General features: G+C 32.1%; 2 protein-coding genes across 3 annotated transcripts; both read left to right on the top strand.

Moving 5' to 3' along the window:
• The first annotated feature begins 17,400 nt into the window (after positions 1-17,400).
• Positions 17,401-18,117, top strand: LOC145098324 (uncharacterized). The gene has a single exon (XM_079035961.1). The coding sequence runs from the start codon at positions 17,401-17,403 to the stop codon at positions 18,115-18,117; it is 717 nt and encodes a 238-aa protein (XP_078892087.1).
• A 433-nt stretch (positions 18,118-18,550) lies between these two features.
• LOC145101488 (uncharacterized) lies at positions 18,551-21,646 on the top strand. 2 transcript variants are annotated; one of them, XM_079038697.1, is made up of 8 exons: positions 18,551-18,839; positions 19,248-19,532; positions 19,616-19,675; positions 19,740-19,949; positions 20,192-20,310; positions 20,422-20,519; positions 21,089-21,213; positions 21,367-21,646. In XM_079038697.1, the coding sequence occupies exons 1-8, from the start codon at positions 18,654-18,656 to the stop codon at positions 21,520-21,522; spliced, it is 1,239 nt and encodes a 412-aa protein (XP_078894823.1). In that variant the 5' UTR covers positions 18,551-18,653; the 3' UTR covers positions 21,523-21,646. The 2 variants fall into 2 exon arrangements, with proteins under 2 accessions (XP_078894823.1, XP_078894822.1); XM_079038696.1 differs by having other exon boundaries at positions 18,552-18,839; positions 21,361-21,646.
• The last annotated feature ends 725 nt before the right edge of the window (positions 21,647-22,371 follow it).

Here is a 22,371-nt window from a genome sequence, read left to right as displayed (position 1 = left end):
AGAAAGAAAAACAAAGGATGAGGTAGCGAGCATGAGAGAGAACCAAGGTTTTGCGGTCAATGGCAAAACATTCATGATAGACAAATGTTAGATCAATGTGCTTCTTCCAGTTTATATGAAATGTTTTATAACGTGTACATCGTATTAGACCAATTCAAATGGATATGAAGAACACTTGGTCAAACTTTGACCCATTCAAAATCTTATCATCTTATTTGACTTTTTCATTATTATTGACAGATTCAGTATTTAGCGATTCAATTGGATATGAGGAACACTTGGTTAAAGTTTAACCTATTCAAAATCTTATCATCATCATCTTATTTGACTTTTTCATAAATGTTGACTGGATAAGATTTAGTATTTACCGATTCAGTTGGATATGAGGAACACTTGGTCAAACTTTGACGCATTCAAAATCTTATCATCATCATCTTATTTGACTTTTTCATAAATGTTGACCGGATAAGATTTAATATTTACCGATTCAATTGGATATGAGGAACACTTGGTCAAAATTTGACGCATTCAAAATCTTATCATCATCATCTTATTTGACTTTTTCATAAATGTTGACCGGATAAGATTTAGTATTTACCGATTCAATTGGATATGAGGAACACTTGGTCAAACTTTGACCCATTCAAAATCTTATCATCATCATCTTATTTGACTTTTTCATATTTAACCCATTCAATTTGAAGATAAGCTTAGAAGACCTATTCAAAATCTGTCTTTGTATATGATGATGGGTTTTAGTCATAAGAACATCCTATGTGCTCATACAACCCCTAATGCTTGGATCTAGGTTTCTCTATTGTACATGCAATTTATCCAAGACTATAAACCCTAGATCTAGTATATGATAATCAATACAACATATAATTAGGGTTTAGATCATACCTCGATTGTTATGTAGCAATAACAATCTCAAATCCTCCTTGTAATGACTTTAGAAAGCTTAGAGTCACAAATGTCACTCCTCTAATGGTTCACAAACACCAAGAGCAAGAGGATGAAGAGGAGAAGAGAAGGAGGCTGCCCAAAACGTGTGGAAACCCTAGAAGGAAGCTTATTCACGTTTTTGGGGCATAAGGGCTCTTTAAATAGTGAGGCTATTAGGGTTATCTAACAAGGAAACCCTAATTTGGATGCTTAAGCCCTAAGCAACCCATGGACTCCTTTCCTTAAAGGCCTTGGACGATTTCTAATGGGTTTCCCCATAGAATTCGTCCGCTCCTTTAATATGAGGCAATCCATAGCCCAATTGCAATTATCTTATAATTACAGTTCCAGTCCCTTAAGTTTAATTAATCTCTTTTAGTCACAAAACTAATTACCAATTAATTCTTGACTAATATCAATTAAACAATATGATTTCTCCTTTAATATATTATTCCCATAATATATTAATAAATCATATTTAATCCTTTCTCTCCATAATTCATCCTATCAAGTTGCTTTGGTGAAGGCAACCCAAAAGGACCATGCACCATCGGGTCAAGTACATACAAAAATAGTTATGGACTTAGACACTAATCCAACAGTCTCCTACTTGGATAAGTCTAATAACTATTCTGCGTATGACTTCAGATCCTGATCTGCAATCGTAGCTTTCCAAAGCCGCTGTCAACTCTGATCCTATCAGATACGCGTGTCCTTTAGATAAGGGATCATATATTTCTCCATTCTAGATATCGTAAGACATGATTTCTAATCATTCTCTCTGTACTATTTCTCGACTTCTGATTTATGACGACTAACTAATTGAACAAATCAAATTAGCCCTAGCCCGACCGAGCATTTACGTTTGTCATCACTAAATCATCGAGGGGCCCAAAGATATCGCTTTTATCCTACTTTGGATAAAAGGAACGGATAAACTTTGATTCAATGCTCTCTTGCACTCACTCACCGAATCACACACAACAATATGTTTTATGACACCAAGTTACTCGTGCGTTTACATATTATCAATGTGCAACCGATTTGCAAGATACAACTCACACATCTCGGTTTCAAGAATATAAGATATTATCGTCTCACCAATCACTTGTGATACAATTCATGGAGTGATCCAAGTGAGCGTGAGTTTAATCCAATGCTCAAATCATATTCATAAGCACTCATGACCGTTGCAGCAAACATTTGCTTATGTCTAATACGCTTTAGACAATCCACACAACAATTCACGATAGTCTTTATTCATACCTACTTCCAACATATGAACGACTGTGGCCCGTTCGAATAATTTGACTATTCTAAACCAATTAAATTATTCAGGAAGTCAAAACATGCAAAGTGAAACACAAGAATAATACTAATCTCGTATGGCCTCAAACCTTTGAGCATAAATAAAACACCTTTTATTTATCACCATATCGATTACTCATTATTTGTTGTTTTGGGTAATCAACTTCTTACTTGAATTATTACAACACTTGTCCCATACTGTTAGCATGCACACAATGTTTACCTATGGTTCTTACTTTGTGAAATGGATCAAATGAACACATTTCCAATCATACTCATTTCACAACTCCCAATCCTTTTTTAATAAATGAAAGAATATCAAATTCTTTCCATTTATAGAATATGCTAGATTCTAACATTTTATGCAATGATCCTTTCGCAATGTCATAGCACAAAAGTCACATTGACTATTTCCAATGAAATTACAAAGTCCTCTATCGGAGATTGTTACAAGACAATTCCTTAGATATGATGTCTCTTACTCAAAGTACATTCCTTTGAACATCCTTTTGCATAAAAGTTTCTAATCTAGACATAGATTTTCAATATTCAATTCTCAATATGGAAAACTTTCCATACTTACCATATGACAACTCATTCTCAATAGAATCTTATCTATTCATAATAATGTCGATATGGTCCATCCAATACTATACTTCCAACTACACACAAGCGACCAATCCTCGACGAACTTTGGATTATCCTTTGATAGTTGTTTAATTATCTCAGTCAAAACTGATTCTTGTCCTTTTTCCCTCTAAATGCGCTAGACATTTGGAAAATTTTAGAATGGTCAAATATTATAGCATTTGCAATCGATCCTTAACCCGAAGCGTATGGGATACGATGCATAATGTCTTACATAAAGATTTGATACTTTATCAATCTTCTGCCATAATATTTTATGTGCTACGTTCTCAAAATTCGAACTATGAAGAGGAGTACCGTAATCATAATCGAAATTTGTGAACACACTATGTTTCCTTGACTAAATTTATTAACATTCCACAACCTAAGCCTTTAAATTTTGAAATGAAGCATAATATTCTCTCCCTTAATTATAGCAAAACAACTTTTCAACTCTTGCAACTTTGCAAAGTATAACTATTGTTTTCTATAATTAATATTGCTAACTTGCAATACTTTCCATAATAATCATACAATCATAACATTTATTCTCCCACTATCATGATTATTATTATAAAACATAACACTTATGCTCCCACTAGCTTTGACATGTATTCAGAAACAGCTTAACTTTCAAAAAAACAATACCTATTGAATTTCTTAAGTTCATGTTTCTAATACCTAATGCTTTGATAATCCTTTATCTAAGCTTATACACCTTTCCTTTAGATAGCTCATATGTGTGTCTAAACAATTTAGGCTAATTGCCAAATCTCACAATTCGAATCATGGAAAGGGATACCGTAACCATAATCGAATTCGAGAATACAATTTTCACAATCACTATCTTTTTAAAATCTCTCTTAGTGAAAGCATTTCCTCATAGTCATTTTCATGAAGGAGGGAATCTTATGACACTTAGATTTTAATGGTGTATGTGTTCCTATCCATGTGAATTTGTCAAAACCAAAGTTTACGACAAATTCAAACTCATATGGACCGAACTTTCTTAATCTTGATTTCTTGCCTTATGGTAGCACAACTGCCCACCATGTCTTCTAAGTAGTTAAGCAACTCACCCTTTCCTATCAATGTACATTTCATTAATCAAGGTCCTTGCCTTTTATGCATTCAAATGAGAACTTATAGGGCTCACATGCATAATTAACTCAATTGGAACGACACAGAAACAATATAGTGTCAACACGATAGGTTGTAAACCTCAACTCGTGTGCTAGTGATGATCAATAAGGTCTAGTTTGATTTGTTCTTGAAACCTTTCAAGACCATTAAGACTCCCACTGACTCCTTGACATATAAGATTCTCTTGTCAATAAACATTTCTTGACAAACAAATATTCAAGAGTTAGTGTAGTTTTTATCAAAACACTTCATAAATTGGTCCTAGTTGGTCTTTGTCTTATCCAAGACATTACAACTTTCCACATTTGATGAATGTTATAAACCTTCTTAATACTTTTCACTCAATGTCACAATCTTAACTCTAAGACTTGTTTTGGAACGAAGTATGATTGACTTCTTGATTTAACCATTTCTTCAATTCTTGATTCCTCTTCTTAGACATACAATTGTACTACGACTCACTTAGAGGATCAATTGAGATATGGTTCTTAACCATTAAGACTCATCATAAAACATAATAAAAGGTACTCTCCCTTCTTCTTAGAATGGAGAAACTTTTATTTTTTTGCCTATTTGATTCTTCTTACTTGTTCTGCTATTGATTTAAACTTTTTCAATCAATTCAGAATTACACTTAATCTTATAAGTATAATCATATTTACTAAACCTTTAGTAAATCATGACGAATATTTTTGTTACTCTTATGATGGACTTGATCAACACGCAACTTTGTGTACTCGATCTCCTAGTCCTTCATTTGACACTTTGTCAATGAATTAGTCTAATTTTCAAAAATGAACTTTCTCATTCATCGTGCAACCAAGTTGCATGATTCGAAGTTTCTGTCCAATTGAAACTTGGGCGATGAGAAACTCTCCTTATTTGGTAAATTTTCGACATTTCCATAATTAAGAATCAAATCCATTATTGCTAATAATAGAAGCATTCAAACATCAATTTTCATACACGCCATTGCAAGGATAAATAAATAATATAAAATCAAAATTTATTTTATTGCGGAAAAAATTTGTCCTTACAGTGCAATTCATTGAAAAACTATGCTAATACATATTTCTTAGCAATCTAATTCTAACTCTAAGTAGTAGCTCAAGAATCTAATCTTCAAGTAATGCGATCGAAAACCATTTCTTTATGGTTAGATTCTGCTCACTTCTTCCCTTAAGCTTCCTCTCTTTTTCTTCGATCCTACGAAACATCAATTGTAATCTTATCACATTATGTATTAAGAATCTAGAATAGGAGCTTAAAAGAGTTAGTCAATGGATTTTACCTAAAGCAGAGCCATACGTTTTGACTCTCCCATCTCTTAGATCTGTTAGGTAAATAGGGCAGCTTCGTCTCCAATGCCCCTTCTCTTGGCAATAAAAGCAAATTGACTCTTTTGGAACAGCACATGGAACTACTTCAGACATTGCCTTTCTCTTATTATCAAGCTTTTCGATCATAGCATGTCTTTCGTTGCCATTGTCTATATCCATAGAGGTCTTGAAGGCAGATTCACCAATCAACTTTGCTTTTCTACTGCGCCAAACCATTGCTAATTCAGCAGCAATAAGCACATAGGTGAGATCTATAAGGGTCACGTCGCAGTTCATCATATAGTATTCTTTTACGAACTCACTATACGAGTTAGGAAGTGACTGAAGAACCCAATCAACAGCCATCTCCTCACAGACAACGGATCCCAACATTCTTAACCTATCAATGTGTGACTTCATCCCTTGGACGTGTGCACACACCGACTTTCCCTCTTCATGTTTACTTGCCAAAAGGGCTTGAGTGAGCTTGAACTTTTCAAGCCTTCGAACTTGTGGGTTAGGGAGAATAATTGGAGGAGGTGGAGGAACTGAAGCATGATTTCTTGTTCCTCGATCGAATCGTGGAATATCATCTTCATGTGGAAAGCTTGTTCCACGGGATTTGGGAACACCATAGTTGTCGTACTTTGACATCTACAAAACGGGAGAAAACAAATTCAAGTTAGTTGATTTATTGAGTCCTTAGTAAATCACCCAAATGAGATACTAAGGCTAGCACCCAACACAATACGCTACAACCTAGAAAAGGGATGTCGTAATCTAGTTGCAGAATATTTGAAGGTAAGTGAATGACGATTCACTAATTTCCACCACGAAAAACGAAAAAGAAATTTAAGTTTTAAATCTATGAAAACTCCTAGATCCTTTGAGATTCATTGAACATTTCAATGACATGTTTAAATCTCGATATGCCCTTCTAGTTTGTGACTGGGATGCCGAGGATCACAAAGCGGGTGTGAATAACCATGCAAACTTACATGGTGCCCTCACATGTTACGGTCACCTATTCGATGTGCCGGTAAACCACACACGCTCCACCGAACTATGACAAACATTGAGTCACCCTTTGCTACCTTTGCTTAGAACCATTTAGTGTGCCGGTAAACCACACACGCTCCACTAACGTCTTCGCAAGGGCACAAAGTGTAATTTCATGGAATTGCATCAATTCACTTTTGCCTAAGTAACTAAGATTGGGAATTTCTAAAACATTTAGTTACTTTTGTACTTCATTATACTTATAATGGAAGGTTTTGTCCTATCCTACCCGTTCGGCTAACGACCCTCCACTAGTCAAGAGTGCGGTGGGTAAGAGTGGATACCCATTCAATCGCCATTTTATAGGCAATTTCCTTAAACACCCCTTATAGACCAGCTTCGTGAAGGAGGCCTACTAACGGTAAGACTGACTTTTACTCATACATATATATATATATATATATATATATATATATATATATATATATATATATAATGTTAGACTTTTAATGTTATATATAGTATAGGGTGTATTTTACACTTTTAAAATACTAGGTGGTCAAATTTAACGATTATACTTTTAATTCAATTAAATGTAAACCAAAACTTTTATGGATTTATTAAACCTCTTTTAATTATACACCTTAATTAATTAATAAAACCATAAGGGTGTGATTTGAACTTTTCAAAACAATACTAGGGTTTTAGAATTTAACATTCCTAGATTAAACTTTTAATCAACTTTTAAATTCCAAAACTTGAGGGAAAGTTTTGAAACATTTCAAAACATTTAGGTTTAGAATTTAAATATACATCAAAATTAAACTTTTAATCAAAATTTAAATTCCAAAACTTGAGGGCAAATTTTGAAACCTTTTTAAAACATTAGGGTTTCAACTATTTAAATTTCAAAACTAAACCTTTGAGTTCAAATTTAAACTATAAAACCTAAAGGGGAAAATTGAAATTTTTCATAACACAAAGATCAAATAACAAATAATATAAATTAAACAATTAATTTCATCATTATCTATATTTGACCTAATTTCAATTTCTTGCAAAATAAGTTACTCAATTAATACAAATAATCCAATCTTTATCATATAAGGAAGTTATTATCTAATCAATTGGTAATTATCTTGTGTTTTGGAAAGGATATTCTTTAAGAAACAATAAAATTCATATTTTATAGGTTTAAAACGAATATGGTAATTATCCTTAAGCAAAACAGCAACAAAATTCAAAATTTCCTCTGTCTGACGCTCCGACTCGCCGATTCACACTTTGGAACTCGCCGAGTCCAAGTAGTGACTCGTCGAGTCAAGTCAAACAGTAAGCCAAAATTCGATTTTCAGCTACATAATGCATCAATACAATAGAAACCAATCAAGGCTCTGATACCACTGATGGGTTTTAGTCATAAGAACATCCTATGTGCTCATACAAACCCTAATGCTTGGATCTAGGTTTCTCTATTGTACATGCAATTTATCCAAGAATATATACCCTAGATCTAGTATATGATAATCAATACAACATATAATTAGGGTTTAGATCATACCTCGATTGTTATGTAGCAATAACAATCTCAAATCCTCCTTGTAATGACTTTAGAAAGCTTAGAGTCACAAATGTCACTCCTCTAATGGTTCACAAACACCAAGAGCAAGAGGATGAAGAGGATAAGAGAAGGAGGCTGCCCAAAACGTGTGGAAACCCTAGAAGGAAGCTTATTCATGTTTTTGGGGCATAAGGGCTCTTTAAATAGTGAGGCTATTAGGGTTATCTAACAAGGAAACCCTAATTTGGATGCTTAAACCCTAAGCAACCCATGGACTCCTTTCCTTAAAGGCCTTGGACGATTTCTAATGGGTTTCCCCATAGAATTCGTCCACTCCTTTAATATGAGGCAATCCATAGCCCAATTGCAATTATCTTATAATTACAATTCCAGTCCCTTAAGTTTAATTAATCTCTTTTAGTCACAAAACTAATTACCAATTAATTCTTGACTAATATCAATTAAACAATATGATTTCTCCTTTAATATATTATTCCCATAATATATTAATAAATCATATTTAATCATTTCTCTCCATAATTCATCCTATCAAGTTGCTTTGGTGAAGGCAACCCAAAAGGACCATGCACCATCGGGTCAAGTACATACCAAAATAGTTATGGACTTAGACACTAATCCAACATATGATGCTTAAAATCTTGTATATGAGGAACACTTGGTCAAAGTTTGATCCATTGAAAATCTTATCATCATCATCATCATCATCTTATTTAACTTTTTCATAAATGTTGACTGGATAATATTTAGTATTTACTGATTCAATTGGATATGAGGAACACTTGGTCAAACTTTGACGCATTCAAAATCTTATCATCATCATCTTATTTGACTTTTTCATAAATGTTGACCAGATAAGATTTATTATTTACTGATTCAATTGGATATGAGGAACATTTGGTCAAACTTTGACCCATTCAAAATCTTATCATCATCATCTTATTTGACTTTTTCATATTTAACCCATTCAATTTGAAGATAAGCTTAGAAGGCCTATTCAAAATCTGTCTTTGTATATGATGCTTAAAATCTTGTATATGAGGAACACTTGGTCAAAGTTTGACCCATTCAAAATCTTATCATCATCATCTTATTTGACTTTTTCATAAATGTTGACTGGATAAGATTTAGTATTTACCGATTCAATTGGATATGAGGAACACTTGGTCAAACTTTGACGCATTCAAAATCTTATCATCATCATCTTATTTGACTTTTTCATAAATGTTGACCGAATAAGATTTAGTGTTTACCGATTCAATTGGATATGAGGAACACTTGGTCAAATTTGACCCATTCAAAATCTTATCATCGTCATCTTATTTGACTTTTTCATATTTAAGCCATTCAATTTGAAGATAAGCTTAGAAGACCTATTCAAAATCTGTCTTTATATATGATGCTTAAAATCTTGTATATGAGTAACACTTGGTCAAAGTTTGACCCATTCAAAATCTTATCATCATCATCTTATTTGACTTTTTCATAAATGTTGACTGGATAAGATTTAGTATTTACCGATTTAATTGGATATGAGGAACACTTGGTCAAACTTTGATGCATTCAAAATCTTATCATCATCATCTTATTTGACTTTTTCATAAATGTTGACCGGATAAGATTTAGTATTTACCGATTTAATTGGATATGAGGAACACTTGGTCAAACTTTGACCCATTCAAAATCTTATCATCATCATCTTATTTGACTTTTTCATATTTAACCCATTTAATTTGAAGATAAGTTTAGAAGACCTATTCAAAATCTTTCTTTGACCGGATAAGATTTATTATTCTCCGATGCATAAAATTATTGTATATGATGCTTAAAAGCTTGTACCTCTTAAAATTCAACAAAATCTTGTAAATGCTTTTTAAGGTATATATATATATATATATATATATATATATATATATATATATATATATATCTTTACTAATTTATAAAAGAAATCCTACTATTTCTATAAATAGATTCAATAAAATAATAATATTTTTTTAAGACGTTCAAGTCTCTAAACGTAAAGTACAACTAATCATGAATAAAATAATATTATAATTTGAATGAGATTTTTACTCGGTCTCACATTGTTAATCAACGCCTCATATCTCGGTTCTCTCCATCTCCAGATTTTGAGTTGTACCTCTCAACGCCTTTCTCCGGTATATCCAACTTCCTCCCACCCTGACTTTCACTCTCCTTTTCTTCTCTCTACAAACCCTAAGCTGCCTCCACCACTACTAACATTGATCGCCTCATCCGCCACCACCATCACGTCTTACCACAGTCACCGACCTCACGACCACCTACTCCACCATTTCCGTAGTCGTACTACCGTATAAATCTTCTTTCCCTGCTAAGTGGTCGTCTTCTCCTTCTCACAAACCACCGACCTCCAGATGCGTCGTACCATCTCTAGCCACCTGAATCAACATGCTCCCGACGATTCCCTTTCTCTTCCTTAATAGAAACCCTAATCGTTCGAAACCTACATCCAGAGGTTAATGGCCGATGAGTTTCTGTATCATAGCCACCTCAATCTGGAGGTTGAAGACCCAAAACCAAATCAATCTATTAACACCACTATCCGCCATATCTATTGTTATCATTAGACAGCACCATCGGCAACGCCAACCATCATAATTGTGACCATCATTAAAGATCGTTGCACCAACAACATTATACCACCTATAGTCTCCTTGTCGAAACCATCACCACCAACACAACTCTTCCCATCTCTATATCGCTAAAAAATCAGGATGAGAACCACCATTACTCACAGCAACCTTCAACTGTCACCACAATCCACCAATGTCGCCTTTTCTGATTCCACCACGCCTCCCTCTGTCTTCTTCTATATATAAACGTAAGTAACTTATCCACTACACACCATTTATTTGATGCTCTCTTTCTATACACTAGAAATTAGAAAGATACATGTGAAAGACACAAACAGCCATCGCCACCGCTGCAGAATACATCATCTCACGATTATATATCTTCCCAGTCGATCTACACAAGTAAGTTATACATCTATTTTTTTCCCTTCCTTAATGAAGACAGATCCAGTTTAGTATTTTTATGTTTTTCTTATTTGGTTCATGTTTATTGAATGTATTTCGTGTTTCTCTAGGGGATTTTGAAGTTTTTAGATTCAAATCGAACAGGGAATTGTCGTTTTTAACATTCAAATCGAACAAGTTCATATTTCAAGTTTCCCTAATCCACAGACTCTGAATGTGAAAAAAGATAACAAAAGGCTTCCTTTTGTTTTATGTAGAATCGCAGACGGGGGAAAGAAAAGAAACAAGGTGACCAAACATAAATCCTAACCGTTAGGTTTTGCTTTTGATTTCTCTATTTCTTTTTGCTTTTTTTGTAACAAAGTTGGGTGAAGACATATTAGGAGGAGGTGGATGTGTGAGATGAATTGAATGGTTGTTTTAGTTTTAATCTTTTATCAAGAGGAGGTGGATCTGTGAGATGAATTGAAGGGTTGTTTTATTTTTAATCTTTTCATCTGTATGAATTTTCAAATCAGAACCCATGGAATTTTTGTTGTTCGTTTTGTGATTTTCCAGGTAGTGACAAAACTATATAAGGAACCGGTGTTCTCTTTGGGGAAAATGCACAACCATGGTATATATTGAACTACACATAATGAGTTACAATATATGAATTTCAACCCTTTTTCAGTTTGATTGTTTTGTGTATGTGTACAAGATCTATTGAGTAGGTCTCTGGCAAATTATAGGGTCACGGTTCAGAGGCTACTAAGAAACACAATGCTGCTAAATAATCTTGGCAACCAATGCCAACTATTTTGAATTACAATATGTTTTTAGGAATGGTAGCCAGTTCATGATTTTATCTAAATTATAGACTACTATCTATTTTATTTTATAATTGGTCTTCAGTTCTCAATAGGTGTTTATGTTAAAGGAATTGGAGATTTTGAAACAAAAGAAGCATAAGGATTTTAAAAACCTTTTTCTTTATGTAATTTGAAGGCAGTTATTATGAGTTATTAAGTATTAACCATTAACTTACTATTACTAACAAATTGACTCCTGTTTCTTTTGCAGTTATCAGTAAATGTATATTGGTATGGTTTCTCCATTCCTTTTATTTCTACTGATAAACATCGTTCTTTTGTGATTGATTTTTTTTTTTCTCATTAATTTTTTAAAATTGTAGATGTCTCAAAACATAGAAACGAATCTTTCAAAGTAAGTAGTTCTTACTATACATACATTTTGTAAATCATTTTCTTATCTTAACCCAACTTTGCTGTCAAACATATATTTGATCATCAGTTCCACAGTTTTAGCGGGACAAGGTGGAAGGCTTACGGAAAATAGAATAGATGGTGAAAATTGGCAAATGATGGTATTGAAAATGTACATTTTTAGGAGAGAGAGAGAGAGAGATACGAGTGATGTATAATCATGAGCTCCTTGTACATATGGTTCTAAAATAAACACAAGGGTGAAATTTGTATATTATATACGGTTAAATGTCAACATTTACGTACTGAATGCTTGATTTCCTCTTGTGAGTTAAATACAGAGTATGTTGCTATGAAATTGTTATGATAGTTTTATCTTTTGAAGCATTTATTTACTTATTGTGAGTTCGATACGAAGTATGTTGCTAAGAAATTGTAATGATAATTTTATGTTTTGAAGCATTTGTTTACAACGACTGCCGTTCCATTGGTGAGATTTTTAAATTTTAAAAGTCATATAAATATCAAAGCAACAAAATGACTTATTGATCCTTATAATAATTAGATTACAACCTTCCTTTTGTCATCATCTCTTTACTAAGATCTATTATTTTATTATAAACTATTCTAATAATATTAAAAAAATCATATTATCGTATATAGTATAAAGTGGAAAATAAAAACAATACATTGATTTTTATAAATAATTAACGATATAACAATCCCAGTTGTGCTTAATTATTATAGATCTACAAGTGAATATTTAAAATTAAAACTAAAATATAAATTATTGTTTTCTTGTAATAAAATTTGATTAAAATTTATTGGATAAGTTATAATTTTATAATATGAACTTAAAACTAATGAAAAATATAAATAATTACATTTCAAAATATACAAAATAATAATATTTTATTATAGTTATTGATACAAAGATAATGTCATCAGTTAATATTTCATCAAGTTACACTTTTTACAAACCCATAAAATAAACATATTTTTAAGTTTTTCGTGGATTTCAAACAAAATTGTGAATTCACGTAGTGAATAATAGTGAATTATTATGAATTACGTAAACAAATCCATTAATTTTAATAGTTTCAAATTATAAGTAAATTAGTACATATTATTGATGTTTTCGAATGAGCTAAAATTACTATAAAAAAGATTTTGAAATTTTTTATAATCTCTAAAGTATGAGACTTAAAATAAAACCAAAACAATAGTTTTAAGGTATAAAAGATAATTATTCTCCAAAATAAAACTGATCATCAACAACTATATTGCATATTATTTAAAATAGAGTAAATTACTGAAATCGTCCCTATGGTTTGGTCAAAACTGCACGTTTGGTCCCTAACTTTTTCTTTTGCACTCGGATCGTCCTTGTGGTTTGATTTTGTTGCGTTTTTCGTCCCTTACATACATAAAGTTAGGTACCAAACGTGCAATTTTGACCAAACCATAGGGACGAAAAATGCAACAAAATCAAACCATAGGGACGATCTGAGTGCAAAAAAAAAGTTAGGGACCAAGCATGCAATTTTGACCAAACCATATTTATATATAGTTTTTAATACGACCCATAGCTTAATACAATTAAATAAAATCATATTTATATATAAATTTTCTTCTATAATATATTTCGAAAGCAAACAAAAAAATTATAAAATAATCATAGCCTACTACTAGTCAATTCACAGCTTAATAAAATTTATTCATAGTTTAATACAAAAAATTCATAGCTTAATATAGGTAATTCATATTTTAAATAGAAAATTCACATCTTAATGTATTTGATTCACAGTTTAAAACATAAAAAATAACAGTTTAATACAGAAAATTCACATTTTAATTTTCAAAATATGCATTCACAACTATATTATCAACTTAAAACTCTTACTACAATCAATTCACAAGTTCATGCACAAAATTTAATATAGTCAATTTACAGTTTAAACAGAAAATTCATAACTTAATACATTAAATTCACAGTTTAAACAAAAAAATATCACAAGTTAATATACGAATTTAACAGCTTAATAATACAAATCAGAATTTAATACATAAAAAAGTATGTATTCACAACTAAATTCGCAATTTAACAAAAAAAAACTAAATTCACATTATTTGAAAAGAAACTAACATAATAAAACATATTTTAAATTAATTTCACAGAATACAAAACATAAAACATAAACTTTGAATAATATTTTTATGAAATATTATAACAAATTAAAAAGTCAACATTGATTCATAACTTAATAACAATTAAAAGTTAAAATTAAGATTAAAAAAAGCAAACAAAAAATAAGATATTAAAACATTAAATCCACACCTTAACAACAAGAAAAACGATGGAAACAAAACTATTTTTTTCATCATATATATCAAAGGTGAATCAATATTTTTGGAATAAAGGGGCTTACACTATAATATTATTATATACTCATAAAAAATCAAACTCAAAACATATGTAGTTAATAATTCAAAATTTTAGGATTTAACTAAATTGTTAATGAAAAATAAATCATGACGCTTACATAAAGCTAAAAACAAAATATAAATAAATAAATAAAAAATAAGAAGCAAAGGCAACTAAAAAGTAAATCAGAAGGCATATCGTATATGACATATATATAATAAAAACTAATAAACACTACACTACTTTAATATGATACTTGATACTTACTAGAGCCTATGTTGCAGCAAAAGAAAAAAAATAAATATACGAAGATAACGGACGATGTAAACACTGACAAAAATAAAAGGAAAGAATCAAAAAGTAAAATATTACCTCTTTAAAATCGAAGTTGTTTCTTCTCAGACGACAAACAACATTGAAACGACTCCCTCTCTTGCACAAGAAAGCTTTGAAGTTGCTTCTTCTCCGGCAACTGGCGGTGGCGAGTGTCCAGATAATAAGGGAGGAACGCTTGCTCCGGTAACAAAGTGTCGGAAGACGATTGGCGATGCCGCGATGGTAGGTCTAAGATAGTTTTTGGATTTTTACAGCTTCAATTATTGATACAGTTTCAATTATTGATTATACGACATAATTGATGTTCATTAACCTTCGATTTCAACAAGATATGAAAGGCGCTAGTGGTAGAGTAGCAGCGGATGTGGTGGTCGTAGATGAATAAGGCGGACGGAGGCGATCAGAGATGAGATAGATCTGGAAGGAGGCGATTGTTGTGGTTCATTATCGTTTGTCTAGCTCGTAGATCTGGATTTTCAGCTTGCCGTCGCTCGTAGATATGGCATCGCCGCTCATCGGAGTTCCAAAATCTAGCATCGCCTATCACCGATGATGTTGTGGTCGTCAGTGGTGTTGCGGTCGTCATCGGTAGTGGTTGTTAATGACAAATTATAGATCTTTATATAGAGGACGATCATGTTAGTGGAGGATCTGGTCGATCTACTGTAGAAATCACAGAGCTGGAATACGCCGACTTGGATTCCGGTGAGCTAGTGGTGGGTGGACATCAACGGCGATAACAACTGCAGATGGTTGTTGGTGGTAAAAGGAAAAAGGAAAGTGAGAGGTTGATGATTTTGAGAATGACCGGACATGAATCAGATCTAGTTTCTAGATCTGTATTTTAAGATCTGATTTATTTATTTGTGAAATTAGACTAAAATTTGTTGTTGTTTACAATTATACTATTTTTTTAGTAATTGTTAGGTAAAATAGATAGTTCTTAGGTTCTTAATTTTTTTTGTTCTCATTTGATCTTATATATATATATATATATATATATATATATATATATATATATATATATATATATATATATAGGTAGGTTCAAATGTTTCTCACATGTATTGTGTGCTAGAATGCATCAATAAGAATTAAGTAAACATTAAATGCATATTAAATGATATCCATATTTATAATTTTTTTTATGGAAATTAATTAAATTCGTCATTAATATCAGCAATAACATTCTTTCAGAATGAATTCATATATAAAAAAAAAAATAAGAGTGTATTCTTGGAGAACGAGAATATATTCTACTAGAATACACCTTCATTCTTCATATTCGATACAACTTTATTGTATTTTAAGTGATTGAGTCCTGAAATAATGTTATTGTTAACATAAAAACCTAGATACGAATTCATTCTGAAAGAATGTTATTGCTGACATTAATAACGAATTTAATTAATTTTCATAAAGAGAAAATTATAATTATAGATATCATTTAATATCTATCATTATTTAATTAAATAATAATATAATTTTACTAAATTCCAATTGGTGCATTCTAGCACACAATATATATATATATATATATATATATATATATATATATATATATATACACACACACACACGTCAATTTTAGATAAGCCAAATGCCCTTTGGTTTAAGTAATTGGATGTCATAGTTATTTTTAAAAATTATTATATATTTCTTTATAAAAAAATTTATTTGAGATATTTTTAATTGGTTTGATTTTAAGAGCGAACGGTATGGGCCAAACGAGAAACAACGTAGTTGATGTGGCAGTTGGCGACGGCTGCGTAACGGGGGGGGGGGGGGGGACACCGCTCCCCTGCTCGTTGCAACTCGTCGAGGGTGATTCTCGTTGGCGTGGCGACGGGAAGAAACGGAAGAATTGTGACCGTTTGAGTTTTAATTTGCAACGGTTTGGAAAAAAATTATTAAAAAAAAAAAACAATTTATCCTATAAATACCTCTCATTTTATTAAAAATTTCACACACTTTCTCTTCTCCTCTCTACATACTTTCAATTATCTTTAAAAAAATATATAGATCCTTTCGACTCGTCCGATGATTCAGATGACAATATATTTCTTTAGGATGATGTATCATTATTACACTACCGACCTGCTACAACCAAACCCAACCCCGCTACTAACAAGACGTGCGATGCTAAACATAAATCGCGAGGAAGGACACGAACATCTATATCGCGATTACTTTGCGGATAATTGTGTATACGGGGCGAAGGACTTCAAAAGAAGATTTTGTTTGAGTAGGGATGTGTTCTTACGAATCGCCAACGCCTTGGAAAGCCGGTATCGTTTGTTTACTATATTTTTATACAAAATAAATAAACATGTACTACATGTTTCTTTAATTTTACAACATATGCAATATATTTTAAAACTGTAGTTAATTTATGTTTAGGTACAAATTTTTTCAATTAAGATATGATGCTAGAGGTAGACGGGGGTTTACAACGTTGCAGAAATGTGTTGCGGCCATTCGTTTGATGGCTATGGGGGAGTCACCCGACACCATGGACGACTATATGAGAATGTCCGAAAGAACCGCAAGAGAGAGTTTGTATACATTTTCAAGGGGTGTTATTGAAACTTTTGGAGACGTGTATTTGCGGAAACCTTCGTTGCATGATTTGCAAGAATTGTATGCGGCGCATGAAGAACGTCATGGGTTTCCCGGAATGATTGGAAGAATTGATTGCACACACTGGAAATGGAAAAATTGTCCGGTAGCATGGAAAAGGCTATACGCAAGTGGTCATCACGGATCACCTTCATTGGTGTTAAAGGCTGTCGCTTCTCAAGATTTATGGATTTGGCATGCATTTTTTGGGGTTGCGGGTTCCAACAACGACTTCAACGTTCTTGATCAGTCGCCAATATTCGACAATCTTTTGAATGGAAAAGCCCCGGATGCTCCTTTCACGGTGAATGGAAACGAATACAAATATGGGTATTACCTTACAGATGGAATATATCCTCAGTATTCCACATTCGTGAAGGCATTCCACCACCCGGTTGAAGAACGAGACAAATTTTTTAAGAGAAGACAAGAAGGAGCACGTAAGGATATGGAATGTGCTTTTAAAGTGCTGAAGGCGAAGTGGCATATAAACGAACATGCAGCACGACCATTAGATTTAGAAACTTTACGATATATCATGTATGCATGTATCATAATGCATAACATGGTAGTAGAAGATAAAGGATGAAATATTGCCCACTATATCCCAACGGAGCCCAGACACGTTCAGTTTCAACCAGAAACAACAGATTATTTGCATCGCGTTGTTGACATTCAGGACGCAAATAAACACAGACAACTTCGAGAGGACTTGACGGATTATATCTTCTATGGTAAGAATAACGATAACGAATAGCGTTGTATTTTTTTTTTTTTTGAATTTGGATGTTATTTCTTTTTTTGTTTTTTGATATTATGTGTAATTTAGTCTTTATGTTAATTTTAATCTAAAAATTTTTTAATTGTTTTTTATAATTTTTAAACATTATGTTTTATTTATTTTTTATATTTAAAAAATATTTGTCTCAATTTAAAAAAAAAAATCGAAATAAATAAAAAATAAATTATAAAATAGAAAAAGAAGTTGGTGTGATACCGGTGTTGAACAGTCTCATATATTTGTTGTGATGACATTGAATGCTAATCCCCTGCGAACCAATCAACCAATGTGATAAACTACGGTAGTATTTTGTATTCTAACAGTTTCATAGCACAGTAACACAAATGACTGGAGGATTAGTTTCTCCATGGATTCTCGGTACTTTTCTTCCTTCCTCATCGGAATTCTCAACATCGTCGCCTTCTCCGGCTAATTGTGTGTGTCGATCTCACTTCAGAGCACCAAAAGACCTTAAATTTGTCCTCCATGAGGCGCTCGATTTTGCTGGATTCAACACTACCTATGCTAGGGTATTTCTTTTCCATCAATTCAATTTTTTATTCCCATTTTTTTTATACTATATAATACCCCTTCACATCATTTGGCTTGAATTTCTTTTCCTTTTGTTATTATACGTTTGAAAAATCTGTTCTTATAAGCTCTGTTACTCGTTAACAGTGCTCTGTACCCTGATAGGTAGCAATTTTCGATCAAAAGTCATTTTTTACAAACTTTCATTCATTCGATACAAATTAGCAAAGATTGTTAATGTCTTAACTAAGTTCATAAGGGTTGCAGATGTTCTAGGTTGGATTTTCCATAGTCAAAATCAAATATATGATTGATTTTATGATGTGATGAGTATTAATGAGGATCTGTTACATTCATTTGGTTACTCGGCGAAAGAGAATTGTCTGAATGCGATGTATATCCAACAGGAAGCAAGAGAGGGTTTCTGCTTACAAATTCAGAAGTTGTCCGGAATAGAGAGGGAAACAAGCATAATCATCAATAGAGGAGTAGACTTAGGGAAAACAGCTCTTTACATAGCAGCAGAAGATGATTCACTCATCTCTCACTCTTCTGTACCACTTCCTGTGGATGCTTTTATTGATAGATTAGATGATCTTTCTATGGATTACTGCTCACGCTATAGTTCATCATTTAGATCATCTCCTGATAATTTCCTCGAGTGCCTAGAGAGATACATGTATGTTGACAAGGTATATCCATCAATTCATGCTGAAAGTAAATTACTTATTTTCTTTATAAATCCAGCTTAGTACAATTTTTTATTTTTATTTAGGGCTTTCGGAGAAGCAACTCAAGGAATCAACTGGAGCAACGAGCAGTTTATCTTCATTCAGTAAGAAGACTTGTTTGAAACTTTCTACTATTTAGGAAGACTAAAGTATTAAATGTATGATCAGGTTTTGACTCATCGTGTGGGGTCAATGTGTATGCTTTCATTGATATATTCTGAGATCTTGAAGATGCTTCGAATGTGGGGTCTTGTGAATTTTGATGTTGAAATATCTTCACCAAATGATTCTTATGGTTCTCCTAGAGGCTATCTGAAACAGAGAAGTACAGAGTCCGATCATCAACATATCATGACAACTGAATCACTGTTACTGAAGGTGGCTTCTGTCTTTTTTGTTGAGATATTCACTTGCAGGTTCATCTACTAATTTTCAGTTTTCTTTCTAATGTTAGTAACCACGTATATCAATGGTATAATTACTGTATGGAACTCTGACTTTTTCACTGCTTTTTTAAAAAAAAAACTTATTTATCATATTGCATATTAGAGTATTAGTACAGCAGTCTTTTTGTTGATACTATATCTATTATTGATATAAGTTATTAATCTTTTATGCAGATTTTGAGAGACTTGAAGCATGCTTTTTGGCCTTTTCAAGTTGACCAAAGTAAAAGCCCATTTCTAAGAGCAGCAGAGGCTGCTAACTGCTCTGATAGATCTGCATATATTGACAAAAGGTCCCTTTTTAACTCCTGTTACTCTTTCTCTTAGATAAAAGATGAACAAATATTTCATCATGAATCCTCAACCATGTTTTTATTTATTTTGGGTGTATTTACATTTTACAGTGGATTGGAGGTTGCATCTGCAAAGGCTGCAAGGCATAGATTAGAACGTGGTGTTTGGACAAGTGTTAGGTTTGGGGATATAAGGCGTGCACTCTCTGGTATGTACTTTTTTGATGAATTCATGTCAAGTTCCAATTCTAAAATTTCAACTATATGGAATGGAATGAGTCATTACATTCCATTATCATGTTTGGTTGGTTTGTAGGAGTAGAATGAAGTTTCATATAGCTTTTTAAATTATATATAGATACAAGAATTTTAACACTATTCTATAATTTATTTATTACAGCATCTCTAATTGGAGTAGCTTATTAGTTATTACTATTTCAATAAGTCTTTGTTGAGCTTAATACCACTGGAGTTAAAGCATATTTTGGTATTTTCTTCAATATAATTTCCTTTTTGACCACCATATTCATATTTCACTACTTGGTCTGTTTTCTTTAAAAATAGAAAATGGATTTGAACAATTTTTATCGTCTTCTGTTTATTATAACTACATACTTGATCAATATTAAATATGACATGTGTCCAAAAACGATAAATTAGATGAGGTGTCTTTATAATTTTTTTTTTAAATAGATGTAGATAGATATGTAATTGTTAAAAGAAACGTTTGATACGTATTTATAATCGTGTGATTGGGTTTTTTTTTTTTGTTGAACAGCTTGTGAGCGGCTTATTATTCTTGAAGCTGATTGTATGGAACTAAGAGATTATGGTGCTCTCCTTTATCACTGTGGATTTTATAAAGAATCCTTGCAATACCTACACTTATATCAAGATTCACAGGTACACCCTACACCAAATCAAATTGCTACAAAACCCCTTATAGTTTCCCTCATCTTTCCAAAAAAAAAAAAATTACCGAAATCATACGTCTTAACCTTATATTAATGTTGAACTTTAGTGTTTTTGTAACAAGAAAGTTGGTTGCAGAAGCAGATGAAGCAATTACCGGATTCATTGACAAAAAAACTAGAGGAAGAGGCTTTAGAGAAGTTAATCATACGTCTTAACCTTATATTAATGGAGGACAAAATGGCTAATAGACCTTCATCCATTGGAAGCTCTCTATACAACAACACTGATCCTTGGTAAAATAAAATAAAATATAGAGGTTGTGATTATTATGCGTATTCTTGACTTGTAAATAATGTATATGATCTTGTCAACTACTAGTATTTTTTGTTTGATGTTGTTTATACATAAGAACCTTTTATTAGTTCTTTGTTGTTATGTTGCTGTTGTTGATGTTGATTACCATGATTTTACACTGCTACATATATCTATATTTGAGACCAAAAGAAAGAACATTCATGCATTCTAGTGTTCATGAAAGATTTTGCAAAACATGTTGAAATGAGTTATCGGAGTTAATATTACCATTGAACAAGTTCAATACCATAATAGGAAAGTACATTAGAGGAACCCTAACAAAACATAACTATAGATCTATGGCAAGGAAATATATACACCTTAAATAACAAAACAACCTCCAAAAGTGATCATTAGAAGTACTAACAACAACATTAATATAACTCTTAGTAACAACATCATCTTAATGAGATCTTCTATTCCTCAAATAGTTATGGAAATGTTTTTTTTTTTTTCTTCGAACGTAGCTTATATTTCATGAACCATATCTCTTTACGATTGAGTTTGAAGGTGTGGGTCAATCCAATTGAATAAATTACAACTTTGGTATGAATCATGCAAATAAACAAAAAAATATTAAACAATTAACCTTAACTCTTAAATGTATCGACTGAATGTATATTTTACCTGAAAATTAGGGCATATCATAAATCCGTTTCATTTGTAGTCCATGGTCATGCAACCGAACATTACACAACACCACCACAAAACACTTAAACTTGACCATTTCAGTTAACGTCAGTTGAATTTATAAAGTTGATGGAGAAGAATATTGAAATGTTGGTTGTGCAA

The sequence above is a fragment of the Lactuca serriola genome, chromosome 4 (assembly GCF_051521515.1).
Source record: "Lactuca serriola cultivar US96UC23 chromosome 4, Lser_US96UC23_V15, whole genome shotgun sequence".
Taxonomy (NCBI): domain Eukaryota; kingdom Viridiplantae; phylum Streptophyta; class Magnoliopsida; order Asterales; family Asteraceae; genus Lactuca; species Lactuca serriola.
The sequence above is the reverse complement of the archived record's forward strand: the minus strand, read 5'-3'. Positions and strand labels throughout refer to the sequence as shown.

Excerpts from the sequence above, each read along its gene's own strand:
- LOC145098324 (XM_079035961.1), top strand. The coding sequence starts at position 17,401 with ATGGGGGAGTCACCCGACACCATGGACGACTATATGAGAATGTCCGAA.
- LOC145101488 (XM_079038696.1), top strand. The coding sequence starts at position 18,654 with ATGACTGGAGGATTAGTTTCTCCATGGATTCTCGGTACTTTTCTTCCT. Across the intron at positions 19,533-19,615 it reads GATACATGTATGTTGACAAG|GGCTTTCGGAGAAGCAACTC; the intron begins GTATATCCATCA and ends ATTTTTATTTAG. Across the intron at positions 20,311-20,421 it reads TCTGCATATATTGACAAAAG|TGGATTGGAGGTTGCATCTG; the intron begins GTCCCTTTTTAA and ends TACATTTTACAG.